The sequence below is a fragment of the Eleutherodactylus coqui genome, chromosome 10 (assembly GCF_035609145.1).
Source record: "Eleutherodactylus coqui strain aEleCoq1 chromosome 10, aEleCoq1.hap1, whole genome shotgun sequence".
NCBI classification, from domain to species: Eukaryota; Metazoa; Chordata; class Amphibia; order Anura; family Eleutherodactylidae; genus Eleutherodactylus; species Eleutherodactylus coqui.
In genome coordinates, this window is record NC_089846.1 from 43,846,091 (window position 1) to 43,872,555 (window position 26,465).

Genomic DNA, 26,465 nt, shown 5'->3' on the forward strand with positions numbered 1-26,465 from the left:
CATGTCATTAAGGGGTTAAATAATGTATTAACTTCCTTCTCTGGGTCATTACGACGCACATGGATACCACATGTGTGATTGTATTTTTGATTTTTTACAAAGTAAAGGGAGACAAGTGTTTTTTTAATTTTTTTTAATAATTTTTTTACTTTTTATTTTTTTAATTTTTTTTTAATTTTTTTTTTTTTTGTCCCTTTAGGGGACTTCGACAGGGACCCATCAGGACCCCTGATCACATTCCGGGGGTCCGATGGTGACAGCCCTTTACATGCTACAGTGACAGCCCTTTACATGCTGCAGTCACATAGACTGCAGCATGTAAAGGGTTAACACAGCAGAGATCGGAGGGTTTCTCTGATCTCTGCTGTAAGAGCTAGTACCTAGCTGTCCTCTGACAGCTAACAACCAGCTCTCCCTGCCACAGAGACCATCGGCTTGCTTCTGACAAGCCGATGGTCTCTATGGCAACCTGTAAACAAAGCAGGACATTGCCGACATGTCGGCAATATCTTCTGCTGGTTTTTCAAAGCCCTTGCTCTGCTCTGTGTGGGTCTGTGCAGGCAGAGCACACTGTCACAGCTTGTGGCATTGTGCTCTGCAGCTCCCATAGTGATACATAGCCCGGAAATCTTCCGGGCAGTATCGCTATGAGCAGTGGAGCTCGGCCCCGGAACTTTTCCGGGCGTGCCACTCAAGGGGTTAAATGCCACTGTCGGAATTGACAGAAGCATTAAAATGGTAAACAGCTGTGATTAGAGATGTCTCCCCATCACGGGTATTGTGGGCAGGTGTTAGCTGTCCTATCATGGGTGTTGTGGACAGGTGTCAGTTGTCCTATCACGGGTATTGTGGGCAGGTGTTAGCTGTCCTATCATGGGTGTTGTGGGCAGGTGTCAGTTGTCCTATCACGGGTATTGTGGGCAGGTGTCAGCTGTCACCCACATTGTATGGAGTGGAGGGATTAAGTAATAAATTAATATGCCTCTATATGAAATTAAATGAAACAGATGAACACTGTGGGCTCATAGAAGCTGACAGTGTTATTGGGGGGAAAAAATCTGGCCTCCTTAATAGCCGTCCATCCCTTACCTCATTTCCCCATCGCTCATGACAATACTGTTATGGACATGAGGAAATGCAATTCCCAGTAAATGTAAGATAATCATAGAAGTGTGCTAAGATTTTAGAATTAAAAAAAACAAAATCCTGTCTCCTCCACCCCTAAATAGGCGGCCATTGTGCACCGATTTATTTCCCCTTTACCAGTGACCGCACCATCCGCTGCTGCTGTCATTGGTTTGGGGTAAATCCATTGAGTAGTAAAAAATATATATATATATATATTGTTATGATCTACAGGATATTGCACATGCCTATGGGTGCACATGTTCTGGTGCCTATACTTACCGCCAGCTGCTGTTTGGTATTGCTGACGCTTTCCTTGGGGGTCCCTCGGCGTCCTTGATCTTCCTGCAGGGATTCAGGAGAGCAGCTCGCTCTGGTATTCAAATAGCTTGTGTCAAAGAGGGTTTTCATGTTGGGAAATGAAAACCCTCCGAACTTGGCCTGGTCTTCAGGTATCAGCTGGAAGTCTTGGCCTCTGTTGCGTCCAAGGTGTCCAGGTTGAAGGTGCAGGTCAGACGAGGCTTCGTTGGCTGGACGGAAAAGAAAAATAAACAATTAACAACCCTCCAAATAGTAGAACAACTCCAGATAGAATATCCCTCTCTAATGGAACCTAATATTAACTATAAAGCTTAAATCCAGTGCAATCAATGGAGATTAGGGCAGTGTACTGTAAATATGTCTTATTTAGTTGTTTTCTCCTATTGCACTAACCAAACTATACAATAAAAAACTTCTTGGTGTTCTATGGCGTTAACTATTGAAAAACATCTATGCGATGAATATGAAGTGTCTAACGTGTATCATACTGCATTCAGGACCTGTACAATTTCTATTAATTTACTTACTACAAGAATGTACGGTGGGGTCACCCTAAGAGCTTCAACTGAGATCCAGGTGATACGCTGGAAGAACCAGTGCCTTCTGATGTTTCCATAGACTCCTAAGCGATGGGCAAGATTTTATCTACAGGAGCTGAAATACAAAAAGTCAATGAATAAGACAAAGACAAGAGCTAAGGGCGCAAACTGAGTTTTATGGACCTTTTACATGGGCTAATAAGTCATTCAGATTCCCGCATCTAGCAGGATGAATTATATTCCCCTGCCTTGGAAGCCACGTTTAGCGTCATTACATTTTTAGGCATGTCCAGTCATTCAGTTGTGATGCTGTGGAATGATCTGTCCACACAGGGGTGGTGTAATTGATTATTTTGAACAGGTTTGTATGCACCATTTTTATTAGATGAATGATGTTTAAAGGGGTTTTGTCATTAAAAAAAAATTATCTAAACTTACCTATCCCTTCCCTGTCAGTCTCCTTATCACATCTTCTCCTGGTTGTATATTAAAAATAGGAAAAAACTCACTTTATGCGCTCCGTCAAACTGTGTCGGGATGCGAAAATCTTACTTGTTGGGGGGTGCCAGGAGTCCAGGCACCCCCCAACAAGTAAGATTTTCGCATCCCGACACAGTTTGACGGAGCGCATAAAGTGAGTTTTTTCCTATTTTTAATATACATTTCTCTCCTCCTCGACACTATTGTTTTGGAGTCGCTCGCTGCTGCTCTCCCCTCCAGGGGATGTTTTAGGACCGTCAACGTATATTACCCAAAATTGGTGTGAAAGGCTTCAGTGGACCAACGAACTGACCGGTCTCTTAACCATAGGACCGGTTCAGTTGCGGTGAGTTTTTATCCACACTAATCTTGTTTTCATTTTTTCCGTACACCATTGGAGCGCCGCTTCTGACCCGATTATTTTAATCTTCTCCTGGTTGAGCTTCTCCAGTGCCCCAGGTCAGCTCACTGCAGGCTGGGCCCAGCTTGTTATGAGGGCTGCTTATCACAAATTCCTTCCGGCTGGGTCAGTGAAGGTCACATCCCTGTGCTGTAGCTTCACTGCCTAGGAAGGAATTGTAATCTATTTCAGAGATAGCTCGCATGAGCAATCTCTGAAGAAGATAGGCAGTCCTCCTGCTGGCCTGTGAGCTGTGATGTAACGTACATTGGAAGACTGCCAACCAAATGTACCTAACCTCACAGGAAGGAGAAGAATCAGGCAGCTGGAGGTGAAGTGACCCCCCCAGACTGCAGGAGACAAAAGAAGATAAGGAAGGTGAAGATCTGGTAAGTAGACTGATGGGGGAGGAATAGATAAGTATAGCATTTTTCTTTTTTAGTGACAGAACCCCTTTAAGTATCGGGGCAGTTTATGTCATTCATTACCGCTGGCCAAAGCCACGAGCGAAACACGTGTTGGGACTCCGAGTGTTTAGCGGTCTGAATATTTAATAGGATTGTCTGTTCTGTTATTTATGGATTCAAATCACTGCCAAAAGGATGTGTTGAATCTCTGCCAAAATTATTCATATCGCTGCCAAAAGTAGAAATACATTAAAACATAACTTAATAAAGATTAAAGTATAAACCAATGCAGAAGTCTCCAAGATCACGAGAGATACGTGCACCACACAAATCCAGAGTGGAAATAAAGCAAAAAGAATGATGATAAATGCAGGGAAGGTTTGCAGCCCAAAACCGTGGCCTAGAATCTGGGGCCTTCTATCGGTGGTTGGAGCGCTCTCCTGCCCCGACAGACCCACTGATGTTGGCGGCTATGGACATACAGCCTTTGGGACTTTACTGGCAGTAAGTCTTCTTTCCAAGCCCCAGTACTGAGCCCTGTGTGCTTATGGTGCGGCATCCAGAGTTCACGACCTACGGGCGCTCACCATCTGCCCGTACCATCCCCTCCCCGCAATATTACAGCACTACTAATGGGATTAGGCCCAAAAGGTATAAACCGCACCGCAAAGGGCCTGGCTAGAATCCCTCCTGTATGTACAGCGGGAAGCCTATACAGACCTGCAACATGATCACGGAGATGGCCTGGGACTTTTAAAGTGGTAGGCACCCCCTTTTTACTTGCTAAATCTCCACCATGACTAACCAATGAAAAAGGGCCCTGAGAAAAGAGAGTTCTACTGGGGGGAACATGATGGCTTATTATTGATGCCACAGAGAAACATTTTTACTCTTACCCTTGTTATACTACTAGCTAAACTTATAAAGAGCATTTACCATCGTTGTTGCATTGTTACATTAAGCCATCGTCTCCATCTAGTGGCTGTAACTAGACCAGCAGCCCATACCCCCTAGCTAAAAGAATAATTTTTACACCCTTTTTTTGCATTTATTGCTCCTGGGCTGTTCCCTTTTAGTTAACCAGATTTTCTATTCACATATATACTCTATGTTGACCACGGAAATTGCACTACTACAAAGTCCGTGATCACCAACTGTTGTGGCAGGAAACCTCTCCCATCTGCCTGAAATGCCTTCCATGTCACAAATGTTTGCTGAAATTGCACCATCCACTTTGACCAAACACAAGGCATTGCCCCCCTTTGGACATGCCCTTCAGACAGCCATTGTGAAATACACACGGGGCTTCTCATTTGCTCTAACCTATCAGCACCATGTGTTGGTCATACTTGGCCAAATTTTTGGACGAAGCCCATCAAATCCTGGAAACTACACAAATACAGATAGCACCTTCTTCTACACCCAAAGCACTGCCACCTCTTCTCAGACGTGCCTGAACCTTGACCCGCTCCTCAAGACGGCCACCCAGATTTTCAGATAGCAATTCCTGAGTTGGTACTTCCATTGCCATCTGAAAATTAAGATTGGATTTCCTCTTGCCCCTTTGGAATACTTTCCCTCTGAACCTTGTTGAATTAGGTGAGACCACTCTAATTCTTTTTGCCTTTTATTAACTTTCTGATTTAATGTCTTACTCTGTGATTGACCCTTGGATGTCTGCAATACAGAGGACATGTGGATGCATGTGGAATCATTTTATACCAAGAACCTATGATGTGTTCTGATGTACTATTTCCTATTTTATAAGCCAAATAAGCAATTTAATAATCCTACAGGCTGTTTAGATGTTCAGTTGTCCTCATCAAGTAGCAATTCTTGTACTAACAACTCACCTCCCTCCCTAATCACCGTTTCAGATTTGGTTGGTTCTCACCCTTTGTTATATTTCATCTTTTAGGTTAGCGGGTTCTTTTCCTATGAATCTTAAATTTTGACACTCCTTCGGTGTGCGTTCCGTTATGGATACTATGTTGCTTTTCTTACTGATGACTGCTGGATGCCTGAAGTTAAGGCCCGCTGTCCGTCTTAGGACCCTTGTTGTCCTCTCGTTTTCTTTGCTATATGTTTCTTGTGCTTGTTTGTTCTATTCTCCATCACCCTCCTTCCCCTCAAGGTCATCATATCTTCTCATGGCTTGCCTGTTATTCACAATCGAGGACTCTCAGCTCTATAGGGTAACTTACTCTAGGTCCCCATTTTTCAACCCCGTGGTCTGTATAATCTCTCATATTGTTAGGGGGTTTAACTCCCCACGCAAAAGGAAACAAGCTTTTATAACTTTCTTGAAACACCAACCTGATATTATATGTCTTCAAGAAACCTATTTCTCCCATTCTTCTTTGCCTAGTTACTTTCATCCACACTATTCCAGAGTTTTCAGGCCTCTGCATCTAAAAAACACAGTGGAGTCTTAAACTCTTCTCCATAACTTAATACTGTTGATCAGCCGATGGTCATTGTCAATGTCTGTGTCCCCTCTGAAAAGCCCTTAGCTACCCTCATGCTTATTAATCAGAAATGCCTGAAATATCCTCTAGTAAAGATTATTTGGGCAGGTGATTTTGACTACCCTTTCTCACACACTCTAGATAAGTCTAATTCATGATCTGACCGGTTTACCAATTCACAATGAGCTGAGTGGGCGAACACTTCTTTAGCTCTTGCACCTAACATAGATATTCTAGGCTCGATTACATCCTAGTTCCCAACTCCTTGTTACCTTTTCTGGCTGTGACTTGACATCTCCCTTGCTCCTAGTCAGGTCACGACTTTTTTCTGGCATCGATCATGTGCAATTCGTTAACTTCCCCCCACCTTCAGATGGCGATTGAACGAATCCCTATTGCAAGATTCATTATCCTCCCACATGCTCTCCAAACATATTTCTGAGTTCTTTGAGCTTAATACAACTTCAGACTCTACTGCAGCATGAATATGGATTTCACATAAGGCATTCCTTAGGAGGCTTCTTATCCACTTTGCTTCAAAAAAAAAAAAGAGAGAAAGATCTAAAGTTCACAAAGCCTTACAGTAGAGACAATTCCAGTCTCCAAAGACAACAACTATTGAAGAAATTAGAGGCCCTAAACTTAAGATGAACGCGTTCTTATACTGTTGGGTTGAGGAGGCTCTTCAGTAGACCACATCTTTCTACTTCAGGTATGCAAATAAATCAGATCGCCCATTAGCAGCTGAACTCAGGGAGAAGGAAGGGACGAGTTTGTCTTTGATAGCAACACTACTCCAGGCACTACAACGACAAACCCTAATCTCATTAACAATACGTTCACTTCTTACTATACTAAATTATATAAGACGCATTAAAGCAATATTTTAACATTAGGGCACCGTTTTTGGAATCCCTCTTAAATCCTATCTTAACACCATCCCAAAGAGCTGAACTAAATGCCAAAATAACTAGATGAGTTTGAACACACCATAAAAAAGCTCAAACTACGTAGAGCGTCAGGAGCTGACTTCTTCATCACTCTATATTATAGAAAGTTCAAAGACCACCTTGGCCAGCCCCTTGCAAATACGTTCCATAACTTATGATGGGATAAAGCCCCCCACAGGAGTTTTGAGATTCTTATCTTACTGTCATTCCTAAAACCAATAAAGATCCTATGTTCCCTAAAGACTACAGGCCAATTTCCCTTGTAAATTTGGATTATAAAATATTTACTTCCATTTTGGCCGCATGTTTAAACTCTGTCTTACTGAGATTAATTCATACAAATCAAGTTGGGTTTATCCCATCTCAACAGGTTCCTGACAACATCCGTAAAGTCCTAAATATCATAGGCCACACTGATAAAGCAAAATTCCCTATGAGCCTATAGGCCCTGGATACAAAGAAATACTTTGACACCCTTTCATGGAATTATCCATTATATAGTCTAGAACATGTTGGAATTAGGGGTCCTTTCTTGAAGGCCCTAACTGCGCTATACTTCACCTCCTCTACTTTACAAAAACTTTTAAGTAATCATGAATTACCTATTCCCTTTAGATTCAGGGCTATGCAGGGATGCCCCCTATCCCCAGCATTGTATTGCTATCACTATTGATGGCATAGCCATCAGATCTAACCTTTACATAAAAAGTGTCACAGTGGGTCGCCAAGAGTATAAACTTAACGTCCAATGGCCGACACTCGTCCCCGTGTACACTCGCTCCCGTGCTGTTACACAGGAGTGAGCATCGCTGGATAACTCACAGCGCGGCCAGCAGGGAGGCGGGGCGGCTAGAGGAGAGTTCTCTCCCAGCTCTTCCCCACCCCTCTCCATTCACTGTAAGCAGAGGCCGTTCAGTACTGACCGGCTGCTGTTTACACTGAACGATTGTCGTTCAGGATTTTAAGCATGCTTAAACGGAACGACTAAACGATTCTTGTCCAGTCATTTAGTTTCTACATGCTTTTACACGGGACGATTATCGTTCAAAACCCCGCAGGTTTTGAACAACCAGAACGATAATCATCCCTTTAGCCCTTTTGCAGATGATTTATTCTTAACTTTCTCTCACCCCTTAACCTACTTACCTAATCTAATGCTGATCCTAGACAACTGGGCAAACCTTTCTGGCCTTAAAGTCATTAAATAGCTTTTATTAACTCCCCAGATTCCCTAGTTAAATGTATTAATCTTAATTTTAACTTTAACCATATTATATAACCTATTTAGGTATTAATCTCACCAGCTCTATGTCTAAGCTTTACAAATAGAATTACCCGTCTATGATCAAAAAAACTAACGCTTGAAATTACTGAATGGGAGAACCCACTGCTGTCTTGGTTAGGGAGAATTAATGTGATAAAAATGGTCACACTTCTCCAAATATTGTATCTATTTCGAATCTTACCTATCCTAATTTCCAGGCTGACCTTAGAAAACTTTCAACATGCAATCTTCAAATTTATATGGGCTCATAAACGCCCTAGGAGTAAGAATATAATTATGCACCATCATAGTCAGCTAGGAGGTCCCAAATCTCACTAATTATTTTAAATTGGCACAGATTGCTCAATCAGCGGCCATTTTAGGAGGTTCCTTTAAGGGTGGAGATTGAAGAAGAACACAGGATCTTCCCATATACTCTTTCTTTCTTAACCTGGTCCCCAGACCCTATGATACCGAATCTATACGCGAAAAGTCCACTTACTCATTATTCTATTCTGCTGTAGAGGAATGTTTGGTTCAAATATGGGCTGGCTTTTAAATCTTTACTTTTGCCGATTAACCCTAATCCAAATTTTACCCCCAACTTAGATCTGCGCCTTTTCTATTAGTGGAGAGCTAATAATCTGACAGCACTTGGTTACTTTGTCATTAGGTCTAAGCTCCTAAATCTTCAACAATACATTCAAAAATGTTGCTCTCCTGGAACAGAGCACAAAAAGTTAACCAAGTGTTTCATTTGTTACATTCTTTAACTCCACCATCTTCTATCCCGCATCCTACATTTTGGAGTCCTTATATTTACAAGCCCTTTTGCAGAAAGGCATTATCTCCTTTATATATAGTGTATGAAATCAGCCTCTTTCAAATACCAAATTGATATTTATGTGGAGGTGGCAATTGGTCCTACAGGTTGCTGTGAAACCATTACGTAAGACGGTCAACAAGTTTCTCTAACAATCATTTACAGAATCTACCTTGTTGCTCAACGTCTTCATTATTGTTATCCATCTTGCTCTCCCTCTGTTTTCGGGGTTGTCAAGAGGTTGGTTCTCCTTTATATATTTGGTGGACCTGTCCAGAAGTAATACATTTATGGTCCTAGGTTCATAACGTATTGAATTGCTTGTTTGTTTCCAACAATCTTCCTCTTGGGTGACTGTACGCCTAGCTTTAAAAAATCAGAATCATAAACATATTTATTTGGATGGCAGCAAGGATTCACATAGCTTCAAGATGGAAGGTGGCATCTTTGTCCACCCCTCAAGTGCTTATCAGAATCTCTACTATAATGTTGTTTAAAAAGATTCATGCAGCATGAACGGATACTATGCAGCTTTCCTCAATACCTGGCAGCCATGGATCACTTATTTAGATGTTCCAGGTCTTTAACACAATGTCTCCGAAACCGAATGAAATATGCAGAAACATTCTAGCCCCCCCCACCGCACTTATGGCTATGCTGTCCATGGAATCCTATGTGAGTCCAATCTGACCTCCTGACCTATATTGCCTACTCCCTCTTCTTTCCCCTCCCTTTGTCTTTATTATTTTATTGTTTATCCTAGTTGAGAATTACTCATGAGCACATTGCTTTAAAGCTTGTTTTATATGCCTAACAAAACAATAAAAATCTTTTTTTAACCCCTTCCCGCTCCAGGACGTACCGGTACGTCCTGGGAGCCTGGTACTTCCTGCAACAGGACGTACCGGTACGTCCTGGGGATAGCGCGAGATCACATAAGATCCTGCGCTATCCCGCAGCGGGAGCCGGCTGTCAGTCACAGCCGGCGTCCCGCTGCAACAGCGGGGGGGCATCGGAGATGCGCCCCCCGCTGTCATCCCCTTCCCTGAGTAGATCGCGGCAGGGAAAGAGTTCACAGAGGGATCGCACTCCCTCTGTGTCTCCGGCCGGCTCTCGCGATGTCATCGAGAGAGCCCGGCCTGTCACCATGGTAACAGGACGCCAGACACTGGCGTCCTGTATTGCCTGTGCCTATAATGGCTGTATAAGCGATAAGGCATGGCAGAGCAGTAGCTCTGCCATGCCTTATGACAGCGATCATAGGCACAGTGCTGCAAGTCCCTCGGAGGGACTCGAATAGTGTAAAAAAAAGAAAAGAAAAATGTAAAAAAAAGAAAAATGTAAAAAAAAAAATGTAAAAAAACCCCTTTATGCTTTTTCTAATATTAGCATAAAAAAAGGTAAACAAAAATTAAAACCCCACATATTGGGTATTGACACATCCGTAACGATGTGTACAAAAAGTTGAACACGCTTTTTATTTTGTACGACAAAAAGCGTAAAAAAAAACGCTAAAAAACAGAGGCAAAATGCTAATTTTTAGCATTTTGCCTCCCAAAAAATGCAATAAAAGTGATCAAAAAAGCCGTACATTCCCCAAAATGGTAGCAATAAAAACTACAGCTCATCTTGCAAAAAATAAGCCCACATAGAGCTCCGTACATAGAAAAATAAAAAAGTTACAGGACTTTGAATGCAGCTATAGAGAAGAAAAAAAGATTTCCAAAAAAAGGGGGTTTTATTGCAAAAAAGTGTAAAAACCTCAAAAAAATATAACAATTTTGGTATCGTTGTAACCGTACCGACCCGCAGAAAAAATTTAGTGTGTCATTTATGCTGCATGATTAACTCTGTAAGAAAAAGAAAAAAAAATCTATGGCAGAATTGATGCGTTTTCTCTCCCTGTTATCATAAAAAAAATAATAAAAGTTTTACGATATAGTCTACGTACCCAAAAGTGGCACAGATAAAAACTACAGCTCGCCGCGCAAAAAACAAGCCCTTATACGGCCGCGTCGACGGAAAAGTAAAAAAGCTATGGCTTTTGAAAAATGGAGATGGAAAAATACCAAAAAATCGCTTGGTCCTCAACGCCAAAATAGGCCATGTCATTAAGGGGTTAAACTAAAATTGGAAAAAAACCTTCTGAAAATGTTACCTTCTTATTGTAGATTTTGAATCCATGTCTCATGTAAATATACACTTTGTAAAAAAAAAAACCAAGCACCTAGAAGTTGTTGTTTTGCCAATAACTCGTACATAAATCTAGGGTAGAAATATAAGCTGCATTTCCTGACTTATCGATAAGATCATCAATGCGAAGTATTGGGTAACTGTCAGACCTGGCTATCGCATTAATTTTACGAAAATCTATGTAAAATCTAATTGTTCCATCTTTTTTACCGCCCATCACTACTGGTAAAGACAAAGGACTTTTAGATGGTTCAAAAACTACCAATTTAAGCATTTCCTGAACTTCATTTCCTGCCTTGTTCTTTAATTTTTCTGGTATTCGATAAGGTTTTTGTCTAATTGGTCTCCAATATTTATTTCATGACAAATTAAAGACACACAACCAGGCTTACTGCCAAAAACATGAGAAACCTAACAAAGTCAAGTTCACAAGTCACAAAGTTGCGCTTCTGATAATTTTGCATTTAGGGTAACATCTGACCACTCTCAAATCATAAATCTCTTCAGACCAATCCTGAGAAGACTCTGTGATAATGGTACAAGTAGTATTATTTTTTAGATTTCCCTTTGGTTCAAGCCAACGTTTTAATAAATTTATATGGTAGACCGAACTTTTTAATCTGGGGTTTCAATTTCAAAGTCTACAGGACCTGTTTGTCTGAAAGCTTTATAAGGTCCTTTCTAGAGATGAGCGAGTATACTCGCTAAGGCACATTACTCGAGCAAGCCTTGCCTTAGCCAACTATCGGGGGCTGCCGCGGCTGACAGGTGAGTTGCGGCGGGGAGCAGGGGAGAGCGGGGGGGGGAGAGAGGGAGAGAGAGATCTCCCCTCCATTTCTCCCCGCTCTCTCCGCCCCCCGCCGGCCCCTGAATCTTTAGGGACGAGCGGGGAGAAAACGGAGGGGAGATCTCTCTCCCCCCCGCAACTCACCTGTCAGCCAAGGCGGCCCCCGAATCTTTAGAGACGAGCGGGGAGATACTCGGCTAAGGCACTACTCGTTCGAGTAATGTGCCTTAGCGAGTATACTCGGTCATCTCTAGTCCTTGCCATTTCACCAACTATTTTCACTGCTAGAAAGTAAGATGAGAACCTTATCACCTGCTTTTATTGATTTATTCTTGCCATGTTGATCATACCTTTACTTTTGGTACACTTTGGCTTTGTAGACATTATCATGGGCTACTAATTTCAATAGTTTCTCTCTCACTTGTAACACATGTTTTACCTCTCTGATAACATCCAAAAGTCCTCTGGGTCATCTACCACATAACTATTCAAATAGACTAAACCCCGTAGACTCTTGTGGAACCTCCAGGTACGCCAAGTAGTTCATACACTTGTGACAGGAAAGAATTACTACTTTGATCAGTGAAAATATGCTTAGGTAATCCAACCCTGCTAAACACATTTAAAATTTCCTCAGCAACCCTTTTAGCAGTAACTTCAGGCCAATATATAACATTATAAACTCCAGGCCAATAGAACTGATAAAGTACCAATGCCAAAGTCTTTTTATAACCCAAATGACCAGCAATGGGAACATCACATGCCAATTTCAGAAATTCTAATCTGAACCTCCTTGGCACAAACAACTGTTGTACTTGCACTCCTGTCTTTGGAGGACTACACTACACACTCAATCCTATTTTCAACTAGGAAGAAAGGTGTAGTAGGCTGTCTACCAGTCTTAACCTCTTTAGTTAGGTAAACCTTCCTTATACAATGGGTGTATATCAATGTCCCATTTTTGCTCAAATCCAATATCAATGTCCCACAGTCCAGCATTCATATACTTGCCTTCCTTGGAAAGTCCTTTCCTGAAGACCTCCTGCTGTTCTGGAACACTATGAGACACTTGGTCTTTGGTGACTCCATGATGTTCTCATAAAATTGGAAAACTTCTTCAAAGATTTCAGCTTTATCCTGTGTCGTGGCTTGAGCTCTCGTAGTCACAGCAGACAACTGGCCTACTCCCATTAGCCAGTCCTTGAATCCCAAAGTGGTTCTGCCAAGAATCACTGGTACTTGTAGTTGAGGAACAACAACTGCTGGCATTGTAAAACCTTTTTCATTCAACTGCAGTTTAATATTTGATGCCGAGTAATTTTTGGTATCCCCATGAACACAAGTAATAGGTACTTTTAAAAAACTCTGTTTTCTGGGTTACCCAGTCCTCCTTTACCAGACTCTGTTTACTGCCAGAATCCAGCAAAGCAGCCACAGTCTGTCCATTAATTTGAACTGGCTGGATAAAGTCATTGGAAACAAAGAATGTTGTTGGACTTTCAGTGCTTTTCCTGGGGCAAAATTTGTCTACATGTCCCTTCGCTTGACAAATAAAGCACATTTTTTCACTGCTAGTTGTTTTTAATGGTGTCTGGGCATCTTGACCTCTCCCTCCTGTGATCATTGTGGATGGTCTATGGGAACCAGTTACATGTTTGCTTATGTCTTTTTTTGTAAGAAGAGAGTCATCTGCCAAAGATATTGCTTTGTCAACATTTTTGGGTCGACCCAGGTATGAACATCAACTAGAAGAATTGGTAGAAACTGTTCAAGTATTATTGCTTCACTGATTTGTTCAATCATCTTGGTGTCTGGTTTCATCAATTTTATGTATGAACCTTGGAGACGGGTAAAAACTTCTCTTGGGCCATCAGTGTAGCAGTACTTGAGTTCTCTGAACATCTGCCTGTAGATTTCTTCACGGATGTCATATCGCCTTAAAATGGTCTCCTTAACCAAGTAATAGTCACTTACATGTTCATGTCGCTGTATGACAGCTGGGCTTGTACGGTAAGATATGATGTTCGTCTTACCACACACTGTTCCTCAGGCCACTGACGGGTGCTTGCGATCCTTACAAATGGTAGTTAAACATGTCTCTATATCATCTTGTGAGGGTCTTTCCAAGAAGACACAGTCACAGGTGGAGAATGAGCATGTAAAACTATTTGCTTTTCACATACTGTTTGGAATAGTTCTGTCCAACATTCATCCTGACGTTGCAATTCTGCGCGATTTCTTCTGGATTCCTCCATTTGTCTTTTTTTCCGCTTCACTCTATTGCACAGCCATCCATTTAATCAAATCAGCAATGCTTTCAGGTAGTCTTTTCAGCAGACCTGGACCTTGGATCTACAGCACTTGGACCAGCTCCCTGCACCTCTGCTTCGGGCATCTCTTTGTGCAGTCTGTCTGACTTTAGGTCTGGCAGCTTGACTTTACATTTTTTTGCACTTATACTCAGCAATTCGCTTTGCAGATACACCTTCTTTTGCCTTACCACAGCAGGAACGGGTCTTGCACATAACTCCTTTAATTGCTTGGAGCAATACTCATGCTTGATCTCACTGCTGCCACCATATGTGAAGCTTGGGATTTCTAAAGAAGCAACAGACCTTGCTTTACTGAAAATATGGCGTTTATTGAAAGCAGCGCATCTTTACATGGGCAAAAACAGAGTCCTTGAATCCACAAACATTTTCTGCATTGTCTCTTGATTAATTACCCCCTGGTTGCTTTCTGTTACTCTTTTATATTAGTGGAAACTCCCACAATCCTTTTCATGGTCTCTCTATAAAATCATTTAATTGCTGCGGGTCTGCCTCTTATAGCTTCAGAGCAGACATCCTGCTGCAGCTTCACCAGTGCAGGAAAGTGATATTATAACACATAACAAAACATATCGACACATTGTCTTTAGAACATCTTCCTCAGTTGTCATACATGATTCCCAGGTGACAAACCAAAAAGAAGGGAATAGATACAGTACTAGGTGGCCAGTGGAAGAACCATTTCCACTTTTTAGTACATAGCACTCATTGAGAAGGGGTTAAAACCGCTTGTCCTCCGGGTTCTCAGCTGTGACTAACAGCTGGGGACCCAACCTGCTTCTGCTTGATTGCAGGAACAGAGGTTTTGATCCCACAACATATTTTTGCTATTTACCGGGATTAACGCCCAGGATCAAGCGTTGTACATTTCCCACTCTTGGTACTTAAGAAGTTAAAGTTTTCTAATACATTATTAGGAGCATTAAATGGTACCATTAAAACATACAACTTGTCCTGCAGAAAACAAGCCCCTTTACGGTTATGTTGACCGAAAAATAAAAAAAAACGTTATAGGTCTTGTAATGCAGGGATGAAAAAAACGAAAATGAAAACTGAACAACGCTACCGCTGCACCCTTATATTTTTCCCCAGCAAGGATTCTAAGCAGTGTGAACAAGTCCCAATCCACCCCTGATTTCTGATATATTTAATACTTTCCTACTGGTTTAGGCTAACATTAGGCCATACTGCCCTCTTTCTTTAAAAAAAGAAAAAAAGGTCACAAAAACCGCAATTTTTCCATAAAAATGTTATGTAAAAGTACCAACCCTATTGGACCAACATGGGGTCTATGTAACTCCCAGGGGTTGTTTTTTGTATAGTATTGTCATATAAGATGCAGAAGTGATCTTTATTGTAATCTCATGTGCTAGGACAAAGCTTCTAAGCTTGGTGGATTCACAACCAAATGCAATGACATTATTTTACTCTCCCAACAATCTCTACTTCCCTCATATTAGCATTTTGCTTTGGTGGTATGCTGGACTCCAATGTTAACATTCACTTTCAGAGACTGCTTTGGTACAACAGGGTTAAAAAAGGGCCTCTGCCATCATATTTGAGCCCCAGAAACTACATTATGGGGCTCAAAAGGTAAGAGGGTTCCAGGGAGCTGCTTTTTATACTCACCGAGTACCCCGTTACAGCACTGTGCTCCATTCATGTCTATGAGAGAGGCGTGAGCACACAGCCTTGTAAAAAGAGTTGCACTGTGCATGCGAACTGCAACAGGGGACTGGGGAGTATAAAAACAGCTTCCTGGACCCCACATCCCCTCACCTTTGAATCCCATTATGTAGTTTATGGGGCTCAATTACAATAAGCAGAAATACATGGCAGATCTCGGGGCCATCACAAGGTCCCAGCCTACCATGACATCCCAAACGGCACTTTGCAACCTCATACCCTTCTTCTGTCGGACCATTTAAATGCTTCTGTCAGTACTGACAGCAGCAGCTAAATGGTTAATGGCCAGGATCAGAGTTATCGCCAATCCCCACCGATGCTGAAGGGTGTCATCTGTCAAAAACAGCCAGTATCCACTATGGGGCCAAATCTGCTCCCAAGCATGCTCCAAACTCAGGCACATGTTAAATATACATGCAAGTTGGATGTTGTCAAGGGAGTAATGGACTGTCCAGCCTCTGTATGATGTATGCATAGTTCCCTATTTACCCGATGAGGCCAAAAGAGTATCCTTTTGACCTCATTAGGGCCAATGTACGACACTAAACCTTTTTCCTGCTGTATTGACCCTTGTAAATAAATAATGAAGATGCAAGAAAAAATAAATAAATCCCATGAAATTTTTTTTGTAAACAATGTTTAATATTCACAATACAAAAAATTCTTCCAAGAAAGCATGTAAAAAATCTGTGTGTCCATCATAGGCATCAGTCAGCAATATGGGAAAACAGCACTCCTGCAGAGTTGGGAGTTTGATGCATATATTAACACTTGCACACTGTACACGGACTGCAGTATATCAGCAGGAAATGCGTCGGCCATGGAGTTACACCATACGCTTCAGGTTATCTGAAAAGTGAGAAAATACCAATGACGTTTGGGAGAGCTGTAGAATATTTATTAATAATAATCTTTGTTTATATAGCGCCAACATATTCCGCAGTGCTTACAAAAACAGGGGAGAACATATACTAAAAAACCAAAGATACCTTATATCAGCACTCTACACACATCTGCTGTCAGCCCAAATGGACCATGACCCGCTCTCTATTTACGATAAATGAGAATCGAATATTCCCACATTGACATCAGAGGACTGGCGGGAGGTGATGGAATCACATCTACGTGTGTCACCGGCAATTAATAATGAACTTATACAACTATATATAATGCATCAGGTATATCTCACAATGGTCAATCTATGTAAGATGGGCAGAAACGATCCTTCATCCTGTCATAGATGCCATCAGTCGGATGCCGATTTTTGGTACCTGATCTGGGAATGCCCCCACATTGGAGATTTTTGGAAAGAAATTTTCACCTTTCTGTCTGCGCTACTGCCAATTCCTCTGGTTCTGAACCCAAAGGTGGCATTGTTCAGACTGCAGGATGAGGAGGCATGAACCCATCCTGACAGGATATTTATTAGAGAAGTGCTGTTTCTGGCCAGGAAAACTGTGGCTATGCAGTGGATGGCACATGGAGGATGTCCAGACAAATTTAGAAAAGTTTGGGGCCTGTGGATAAACTCGCACACCACACTATAGATTAAATAAGCATAGCGAGAAGAAAAGTGGTGGTAAGGGGGGGAGGGGAATACCACACAATGAACCAAGCATATTAGAGGGGTTTTTTGTTTTAAATGTTTATTATCTATAACAAATGATATCGAATTGATAAAGTTTTGCTATAAGATTAAGAACAAATATGAAGAAATGTATATACACAAATGTATGTAATATTTGTTTTATGATCTGCTAATAAGACAAAGTTAAAAAAAAACAACAAAGATACTAAAACCGGTTACATAAAGTAATCAATTGATGGAAACAGTAGGGGTGAGGGTCCTGCTCCAACGAGCTTACATTCTACGAATGGTGGGGTGATACAGAAGGTAAAGGGCTGGAGATGTGCACGGTATGGTGAGGTGGAGAGTGAGGGATTCTATACACATAAACAATGGTCAGGCCGTATAGTGGCTGAATCGGGATGACTGCAGGTGGCGGTTGATTATGGCTAGCAGGGATTGCAGTCGGTAGGACAGGGAGCATGTTATCAGGCGGAGTACAGAGGGGTTTGGTTTAGGGGATATGGTATGCCTCCCTGAAGAGGTGCGTTTTTAGAGCACGCCTGAAGTTTTGTGTGTCGGGGACCGCCTGGATAGTTTTGGGTAGCGCGTTCCAGAGGACTGGTGCTGCACTGGAGACGTCTTGGAGGCGGGAAAGAGAGGTTTGAATTAAAGGGGCGCTTAATTGGATTTTGTTAGCAGAGGGCGCGCACTGGGTGGTGGATTGAGATGAGAGAGGCAATGTAGGGCGGTGCAGTGCTAAGGAGAGCTTTATGGATGAAAGGTAGTGAGTTTGAATTGAATTCTATATTTGATGGGCAGCCAGTGCAGTGACTGGCACAGGGCAGAGGAATCCAAGTAGCGGCTGGACAGGAAGATGAGCCTGGCTGTCGCATTCAGGAAGCATTGGAGAGGGGGAGAGTCTGGCGCGGGGGAGGCCGATCAGCAGCGGGTTGCAATAATCAAGCCGAGAATGGATGAAGGCAACCATAAGCGTTTTTAGCATGTCCACGGTGGGAAAAGGGCAGTTTCTTGTGATGTTCTTGTGGTGCAGGTGACATGTTCGGGCAAGAGATTGGATGTAGGGGGTAAAGGAGAGATGGGAGTCAAATATAACCCAAACACAGCGGGCGTGCTATCTGGGAGTTATAGTGGTGCCATACACTGAGATGAAAATGTTAGGAGGTTGGTTAGTGGAGGACAAAAACGCCAGTAGGTCAGTTTTTGAGAGGTTCAGTTTTTAGGTAGAGAGAGGACAAAGTGTTAAAAACAGTGGACAGACAGTCGGTGGCATTCTGAAGGAACGGTGCTGTGATGTTGCGGGGAGAGATGTATAACTCGGTGTCGTCAGCATAGTGATGGTACCGAAATCCAAATCTGCTGATGGTTTGTGCAATAGGGGCTGTGTAGAAGGAGAGGAGGAGAGAGCCAAGGACCGAGCTCTGGGGGCCCCAACAGCAAGGGGAGAAGGAGGGGAGGTAGAGCCAGCAAAGGAGACTCTGAAGACAGGTAGGAGGAGAACCAGGAGACAGCAGTGTCCAATGAAGGGAAGCATACTGAAGAGGACTTTGTGGTCAACAGTGTTAAATGCTTCGGAGAGATCGAGGAGGATCAGTAGGGAGTAGTCACCCCCCGATTTGGCTGTCAGGAGGTCATTTGACACTTTTGTAAGGGCGGTTTCTGTCGAGTGTATAGGGCAGAAGCTGGACTGCATGGGTTCAAGAAGAGAGTTTTCTGATAGATAGCTCATAAGGCAGGAGTGAACTAGGCGTTCTAGTAGCTTGGCGATGAAGGTGAGATTTGAAATGGGTTGGTAATTGGCAGCATCCGTCGAGTCAAGAGTCTGTTTCTTTAGCAGTGGGGATAGGATAGCATGTTTGAATGAGGAGGGGAAAATGCCAGAAATCAGAGAGGTTTAATATGGTGCTGAGATGGGAGATAACCCCCGGGGAGAGGGACCGGAGGTGGTGGAAGGGAAAAGATTCGCTAGCGCAGGTGGTGGGGCGAGTGGAGGAGAGCAGTCTGGAGACTTCTTCCTCTGTCGTTGGTCTGAGTACAAAGAGTGAGCAGGAGCTAGATACAGTACTGATGAGACTAGGGTCAGGGCTAGTCTGGGATTGGGAGGTTATTTCCTGCCGGATGTCGTTGATTTTCTTTTTGAAGTAAGCAGCCAGCTCTTCAGCACTGAGATCCCTCACCGGAGGCTGCAATTTAGGGCTGAGAAGGAAGTGAAAAATATCAAAAAGCCGTTTAGGGTTGTAAGATAGTGAGGAGACTAGAGAGGTGAAGCAGACTTGTTTGACGTGGTGGAGGGCGAGGTTTATATCTGCAGTCTCCTGTTTCTGACAGCTCAGCACCCGCTTTTCTCCTCTTAAATTGCAGGGGTAGGGCTATACATTTACAAGGTCCTGGGTTTAGTATCCAGGACCACACAGTACAAGTACAGCACATGGTCCTATACAGATTAACTAATCCAACAACTGTGTGAACATTACACAACAGACAAGGGTCTCAATATCTGGAAGTATACATTGAATATTCTCATATAGCAAGTAAAATCATGAGGAACTGATACAGAAAATATAATGGAAAAAATCGCTGAACATTTCATTGACCTAAAACTGTTAGGTATAAAGGGGAATATATATATATATATATATATATATATATATATACATATATACATATATATATATACACACACATACACACAGTGAAAATGAGACGAAGAGGCATTGCCCAAATTATGGCTTGGTGTTTCCTACTCTTACCTTTGATTGCCGCCAAAATCTCTTGCACTCTTTGAGGATCATTTCGGTCCGTCCGACAACTAGGTGTAATCTCAAGCACGTAATCTGGCCCATACTCTGTGAAGAACTAAAAGAAAAAACTACTCAGGTATATTGCAGCCTCTTATTTTAGCATTTTCAAACAAAAACTTTCAAGAAAGTGGACAGGTCCCACTAATGAAAGCCTATTATACAGCGCCATGTCCTGCCTAAATCCATGAGCATATTAGCACCGCTAAAGGAGCATATTAGATTAACTAAACTGTTGAGATCGGACAGTGTCTGCACTGACAGCAGGACGGGTGATCAGCTCATCGCCGGGTAGGTCTACTGATAAGTAATCAATAGTTCTTGTCCGGAAAACCCCTTTAAGGGGTCATGCCAAGATGCGCAACCCTTTGAGAATGTAGAGCTCAGGGCGATCAGCTGATGTAATGTATTATTACAGAAGGCCCACCAGGACAGGAACGGCTCTTACTGAGTGGCTCCCCATTTTGGGACATAAAAGGGGGTCCCAAGCAGGAAACCCCGCTATATAATGTTGATATGCCCTAATTGGGCATTTAAACAGGGGATGCAGTCTTTAATGAAAAAAAATGCTAAATTAAAATAGGTGGAACAGATCATAGTTGTGCATTACATAACAGACAAAATTAAAGTTGGCCTTGCAGAACTTGTAATTTCACGGCTAGACCAGTCCTTAGTTGACTTGTGTCCTCCTCCTGGCTTTCCTTATCATAGACCATTCTCACCTTTCATCTGACTCAGATCTGTATTAGTCTACTGGACTGAGTATAGATGGATAGATACATATGACATCTGGAACGATCTTCCATCCTTCACGGCAGTGTATGCTATACAAGCTCCATCTCGCTACTACTTTAGGGTTATTTATATTAACTCTTCTTTTTGGAGCATTGTGCCGTAAATTCTTAAGGTTGTAAACAAGATATTATAACAGGCCTCTTTCAATAGCGCACAGGTGAAACGAATACCAGTTTGCAATTATGAAAGAATCCAGAAGTTTATTAGCTTAAGAAAGACTTTGTAAAAAAAAATGTAGAATGCAAGGAGGGCAGCCAGCAGATATGATGAGGAGGCAGACTACCAAGCCAGGAGAACAAGGAGTCAGTATGTAAGTCACGTACAGAGGACTCTTTGTTTTATAGTGTCTTCTAACAAAACAAGCATTCACAAGCTTGGAAGGGCTAAAGCGATTCAAGATTAAATGTGTATCATTCAGGTCTTTCCCCTTTCAAAACGCTTGAAAAGTGGCCTAGGAATATTGTGTACCTCATGGTCTGGGATTTCAGAAGATAAGGTTCGGCCTAGGATTACTGCAGTCAAGTATGTCCAGCAGCGAGCCGTATTGGGAAGATGGTATCCCCCTATAAATGGAGAACAATAGTTGTCTAGTAGGAGCTGAGATGATGGGATCGCTGGTGATCCATTTAATAAATATAGGAAAATGCCTATAATGTTTATTAGATGGATATATGTGCCGCCAATACATGACACTTCCCAAAATCTTAAGGTAGCAAAATTTGAAAACATTAAAAGGGGTTCTGCCATTACAAAAAAAAAAAAAATTCTATACTCACCTATTCCTCCCCAGGCAGACTCCTTACCGCATCTTCTCCTTGCTGATCTTCTCCAGCCCCCCCCCCCCCCCGGGTCAACTCACCTCCAGCCGGCCAGATCCTCTTCTTATGAAGTCTGCATTCCTCGCATTCTGCAGGTCAGTGCCGGTCACGTCCCTAGCAAAGATGATGTGGCTGCATCAAAAGGTGCAAAAAGTTGTTAAGAACTTTATTCTCCCATAGCAGAAAAAATGACAGCTACGTTTCGACCTGTTGGTCTTTATCAAGCTTGATAAATGTAGCTGTCGGTTTTTCTGCTATGGGAGAATAAAGTTTTCAACAACTTTTTGCACCTATTGATGCTGCCGCGTCATCTTTGCTTTGGATTTACCTTGTGAATATTGTTCATATTCCGCTGCGGCTGTTGCATTCCTGCGGTCCTACCCAGATTGGGAGTTAAACTGTGCTGCAGGTAACTATTTTTCTACTTTGAAGGTCCAGTCTCTGTGACGTAGCGTTTACTGGCTAGGAAGGAATGCTGATCTATTGCAGAGACAGCGTGCATTCACAGTCTCTGCAATAGCTCGGCACTCCCTGCTAGGCTGTGAAAGCTATGTCACTAGAAACCTAGTATATATTGCTGGGCAGGAAGAAGAATGCCTGTGAATGGATGATTTGTCACAAGAAGCAGAAGAATCAGCCAGCTGGAGGTGAGGTGACCCCTTCTTCCCCAGGGACTACAGGAGACAGGAGAAGATGATGTTAAGTAGACTGCCTGGTGAGGCATAGGTGAGTATAGAATTTTTTTTTTTTTGACAGAACCCCTTTAAGGGCTCATTCCCACAAGCGTAATACGCGGTGAATGGAGTCAATGAAAGTACATTGATTTTCATTGATCCATTCACATCTAAAAAAAAGAACGCAGCATGTTGTATTTTACAGCGTATTACGTGTGTACAGCCCTATGGCTCTCTAGGGGTTGCGTATTCAACATTGTATATACACAATACATTGCATATGTGCGGCGTTTAATACACAACTCCAAGCTTATCCAAAAAAGGCAGCAGGAGCATTCAGGTGCAGTAAAACAGGTATTATTTTCTTTATTCCATCCTCAGTAATCACGCAACGTTTCGGCCGTTACAAACAGCCTTTGTCAAGCATGTTACAAAAAACCACAACCCCCCTTAAATAGTTTAAAACAAGGAGAGTACAAGCATAACATTGGTTAACAGGTTGTTCGAGGAGGAGGACTCTGGATCCCTGGGTTGTCCTGGATTGGACACAGGAGCGGCTACGGCGCAGCTGATAGCTGATTAAGTGGTAGGAGGAACAACCTGTTAACCAATGTTATGCTTGTACTCTCCTTGTTTTAAACTATTTAAGGGGGGTTGTGGTTTTTTGTAACATGCTTGACAAAGGCTGTTTGTAACGGCCGAAATGTTGCGTGATTACTGAGGATGGAATAAAGAAAATAATACCTGTTTTACTGCACCTGAATGCTCCTGCTGCCTTTTTTGGATAAGCTTTGAGATTTTGGAAGATTTGGATCCGTCTCCTGGTCAACGGCTGTGCAGAGAGAGCCTCCCCTTGGATAAGGGTTTGCTGTAGTGCTGCGGGTACTTGTGTGTTTTTGGAATACACAACTCCGCCATGAGACAGAATTGGTAATTTAACAAAATTTAATGATAAATCACACGGCACATGACAGCGTGTGTGAGATACGCTGTCATGTACAGTGCACTACCACTGACGTACGCAGCAATAGCCGGCTCACTGCCAGTTCACGTGTCAATAAAACGCTGCACTATACATGCAGCGTTTTACACAAACAGCCGAAGGAATGAGACCTTGTGGAAAATGAAGCTGTATTTTGTAATCAGATAATGGCTTTAATTTTTGAACTACTTTAGTTTTTACAATGTAAACCAAAAAACAGGAAACTATAATTACTTACTCAATTTTCAAGTAGTCTCCATCACAGCACCACTTTCCTAGTTGGTACCACAGAGTCTGACATGCCAAAACTTACCCTATTTATTATAAAGACAACAAGGTGATTGAAAGGCATGTCCGACCAGTTGATTGCTGGGGATCCACCACTCAGGATCACAGACCACCCAGCCCGCTGCACAGACATTGTCATAGGGGTGACAGCAGGTAGTCTAATGAGCAGCCACCTATTACACTTCTGTCTCCACACTGGGGTATTGAACATAAATTTGTAAAAATAAACGCCAACTGATGATCTAGCAAGTTTTAACATTTTGCAAGACACAATTTTTATTACCTATTATAAATTTGTATTTTTTCTTTGCATAATTTCAATCGCTTGTTTTTCCTTCTGTCTCCTCTGCTAATGACTAGTCTGTGCCCGTTTACACAAAGAAATGTAAGGAACACCCTCTTCTTATTGGGTTGGAGAATTTTGCAGGATCAACAGAGTCTGCATGTATACTGAGAGCACTGGCCCTTTAACAAATAATGCAGGAGAAATCATAGAAGATGATGGAGGGAAGTCAAATCCATTAAAGGGGTTGTCCCGCGAAAGCAAGTGGGTCTATACACTTCTGTATGGCCATATTAATGCACTTTGTAATGTACATTGTGCATTAATTATGAGCCATACAGAAGTTATAAGAAATTTTTCACTTACCTGTTCCGTTGCTGGCGTCCTCGTTTCCATGGAGCCCGTCTAATTTTCGGCGTCTAATGGCCAAATTAGAGGCGCTTGCGCAGTCCGGGTCTTCTTCTTTTCTCAATGGGGCTCCGTGTAGCTCCGCCCCGTCACGTGCCGATTCCAGCCAATCAGGAGGCTGGAATCGGCAATGGACCGCACAGAAGCCCTGCGGTCCACCGAGGGAGAAGATCCCGGCGGCCATCTTCAGCAGGTAAGTAAGAAGTCACCGGAGCGCGGGGATTCAGGTAAGCGCTGTCCGGTGTTCTTGTTTAACCCCTGCATCGGGGTTGTCTCGCGCCGAACGGGGGGGGCTGTTGAAAAAAAAAAAAACCCGTTTCGGCGCGGGACAACCCCTTTAAATACTTTTTTCTCAAGTGTATTCACGAAAGCAAAAAAGAAATATCACACGAGATGCAGGAGGATAAAACGAACCCCCCCAAAAGATCGCCTGCTTAACTGAGGAGGAAGTGCAGAGCCGGTTGAAAAAGATTCAAATCGACAAATCGCTGAACCCAGATGGAATACACCCAAGGGTTCTAAGGAAGCTAAGTGATGTGATAGACAGACGGCTATTTCACTTCAATAATTGGAAAAATATTCGAGGGGTTTCAGAGAGACGCCATCTTGGAATACCTCAAGGAAAACAATGGCATAACTCCTCATCAGCATGGGTTCATGAGGGGTCGATCATGTCAGACCAATTTAATCAGCTTCTACAATGAAGTAAGGGGTGGAAACAGGCTGAACTAGATGGACATTGTCTCCTTTCAGCCTAACATACTATGTATGTCTGTCAGCCAGTAGACACCATGAAGAAGCAAGTGACTGCAATCAGAAGCAACACCAAAGGCTTTATCAGAATACAAAAACAAACGGCAAGGGTTAAAAAAAGCAAAACCCTTTTAATCTGAAATTCATAATTGGCACCAAAAATTGTGAACTGCCCCTATAAGGTGTGGGCCCAGTATTCCACGTGAGCTGGACGGTGCAGTAACCGAGACATCATGTTAAAGAGGGATTTCCTTGCCAAAGGCATTCCCTGAGTCCTACCCACATTGCTTGGTCGGTGCCGACATGGGATCTATGTCTGTGATCCTGAGAGCCAACGGCAGAATTCCCTTCAGGACTTGAGCCTAGGAGGTGCAGAAACGGTCACTATGGAAAACATTTCTCACCTCTGACCTTGTCTGCTACCCAGCCTGATATCGGAGGCAGGAAAAAGGACAGAGAACCCCCACCGGCAGGATGCTGCTTCTTCATATCATAAGGGGCAGGTAACAACTGGGAAACGTAAGTGAGAGGGGGCATTAAACGTTTTTTTGTTGTTGTTTGAGGTGTGGAAACCCTCCTAGTGGTGCCGTCATGAAGACATACTGGAAAAAAGGTATTACCGTGATAGGATGGTCAAACACATCAGAAGACACCATCTGAGCAGGTTCTAGAGCTTAGTATCCTACTTATGTCCTGGCGCACGCATTCTCGTGATCATTTTAACTGCTACCCATCATGCCCCTGCCCTTTCATGTCCTAATGGATGTGACACTTTCCATTAAGGGCCCTTTTAGATGAGCCGCTTATCAGTTCAACGTCTGAGTGACGTCATCGTTGGCTCGTTTGCTCTCATTCAGCCTGTTTGGACAGCTAATGCATCGTTGGCTCGTTCTAATGAGAATCGTTCACTTATACAGCGAATGTGAAAGACGGAACGAGAGGGACTGAAGATCAATATTTAACCTGAAAGAAAATGAACAATTCTGGTTCACCGTTCAGCCGTTGGTTCGTGTTTAGACCAAATGATTATCGTTCCCTTTCACTCGTTTGAACGCTTTTTCGAACGATAATCGTTTCATCTAAAAGCACCCCAAGACGTAAAAAGTCTCCGCTAGTCCTCCTCTGGAAAACGGTGTCAGGCTTTCCCCGCCTCTCTCACCCCGCTCACTTTCTGCAAGTATGGACATAGCAGAGAAGGGAGTAAGTGGCGGCTGGTGTACGTTATCAGATTGGTTAACTCTTTAAATCATATCGTGAAAATGGCGCACACACACAAAATGTAATAGGAAACAGTTGACTACGCAA

General features: G+C 42.7%; 1 protein-coding gene across 2 annotated transcripts in view; it reads right to left on the bottom strand.

The window, feature by feature from the left end:
* Positions 1-16,400: 16,400 nt before the first annotated feature.
* HDAC8 (histone deacetylase 8) overlaps positions 16,401-26,465 on the bottom strand; it is a 42,053-nt gene continuing 31,988 nt past the window's right edge. The window contains exons 9-11 of one of the 2 annotated variants that reach the window (XM_066580936.1): positions 21,423-21,517; positions 20,112-20,217; positions 16,401-16,622 (exon numbers count right to left, since the gene is read on the bottom strand). In XM_066580936.1, coding sequence (XP_066437033.1) covers positions 16,600-16,622; positions 20,112-20,217; positions 21,423-21,517 — 224 coding nt within the window. In that variant the 3' untranslated portion in view covers positions 16,401-16,599. The remainder of the gene's footprint in view (positions 16,623-20,111; positions 20,218-21,422; positions 21,518-26,465) is intronic. The other variant, XR_010786953.1, reaches the window with a different exon arrangement.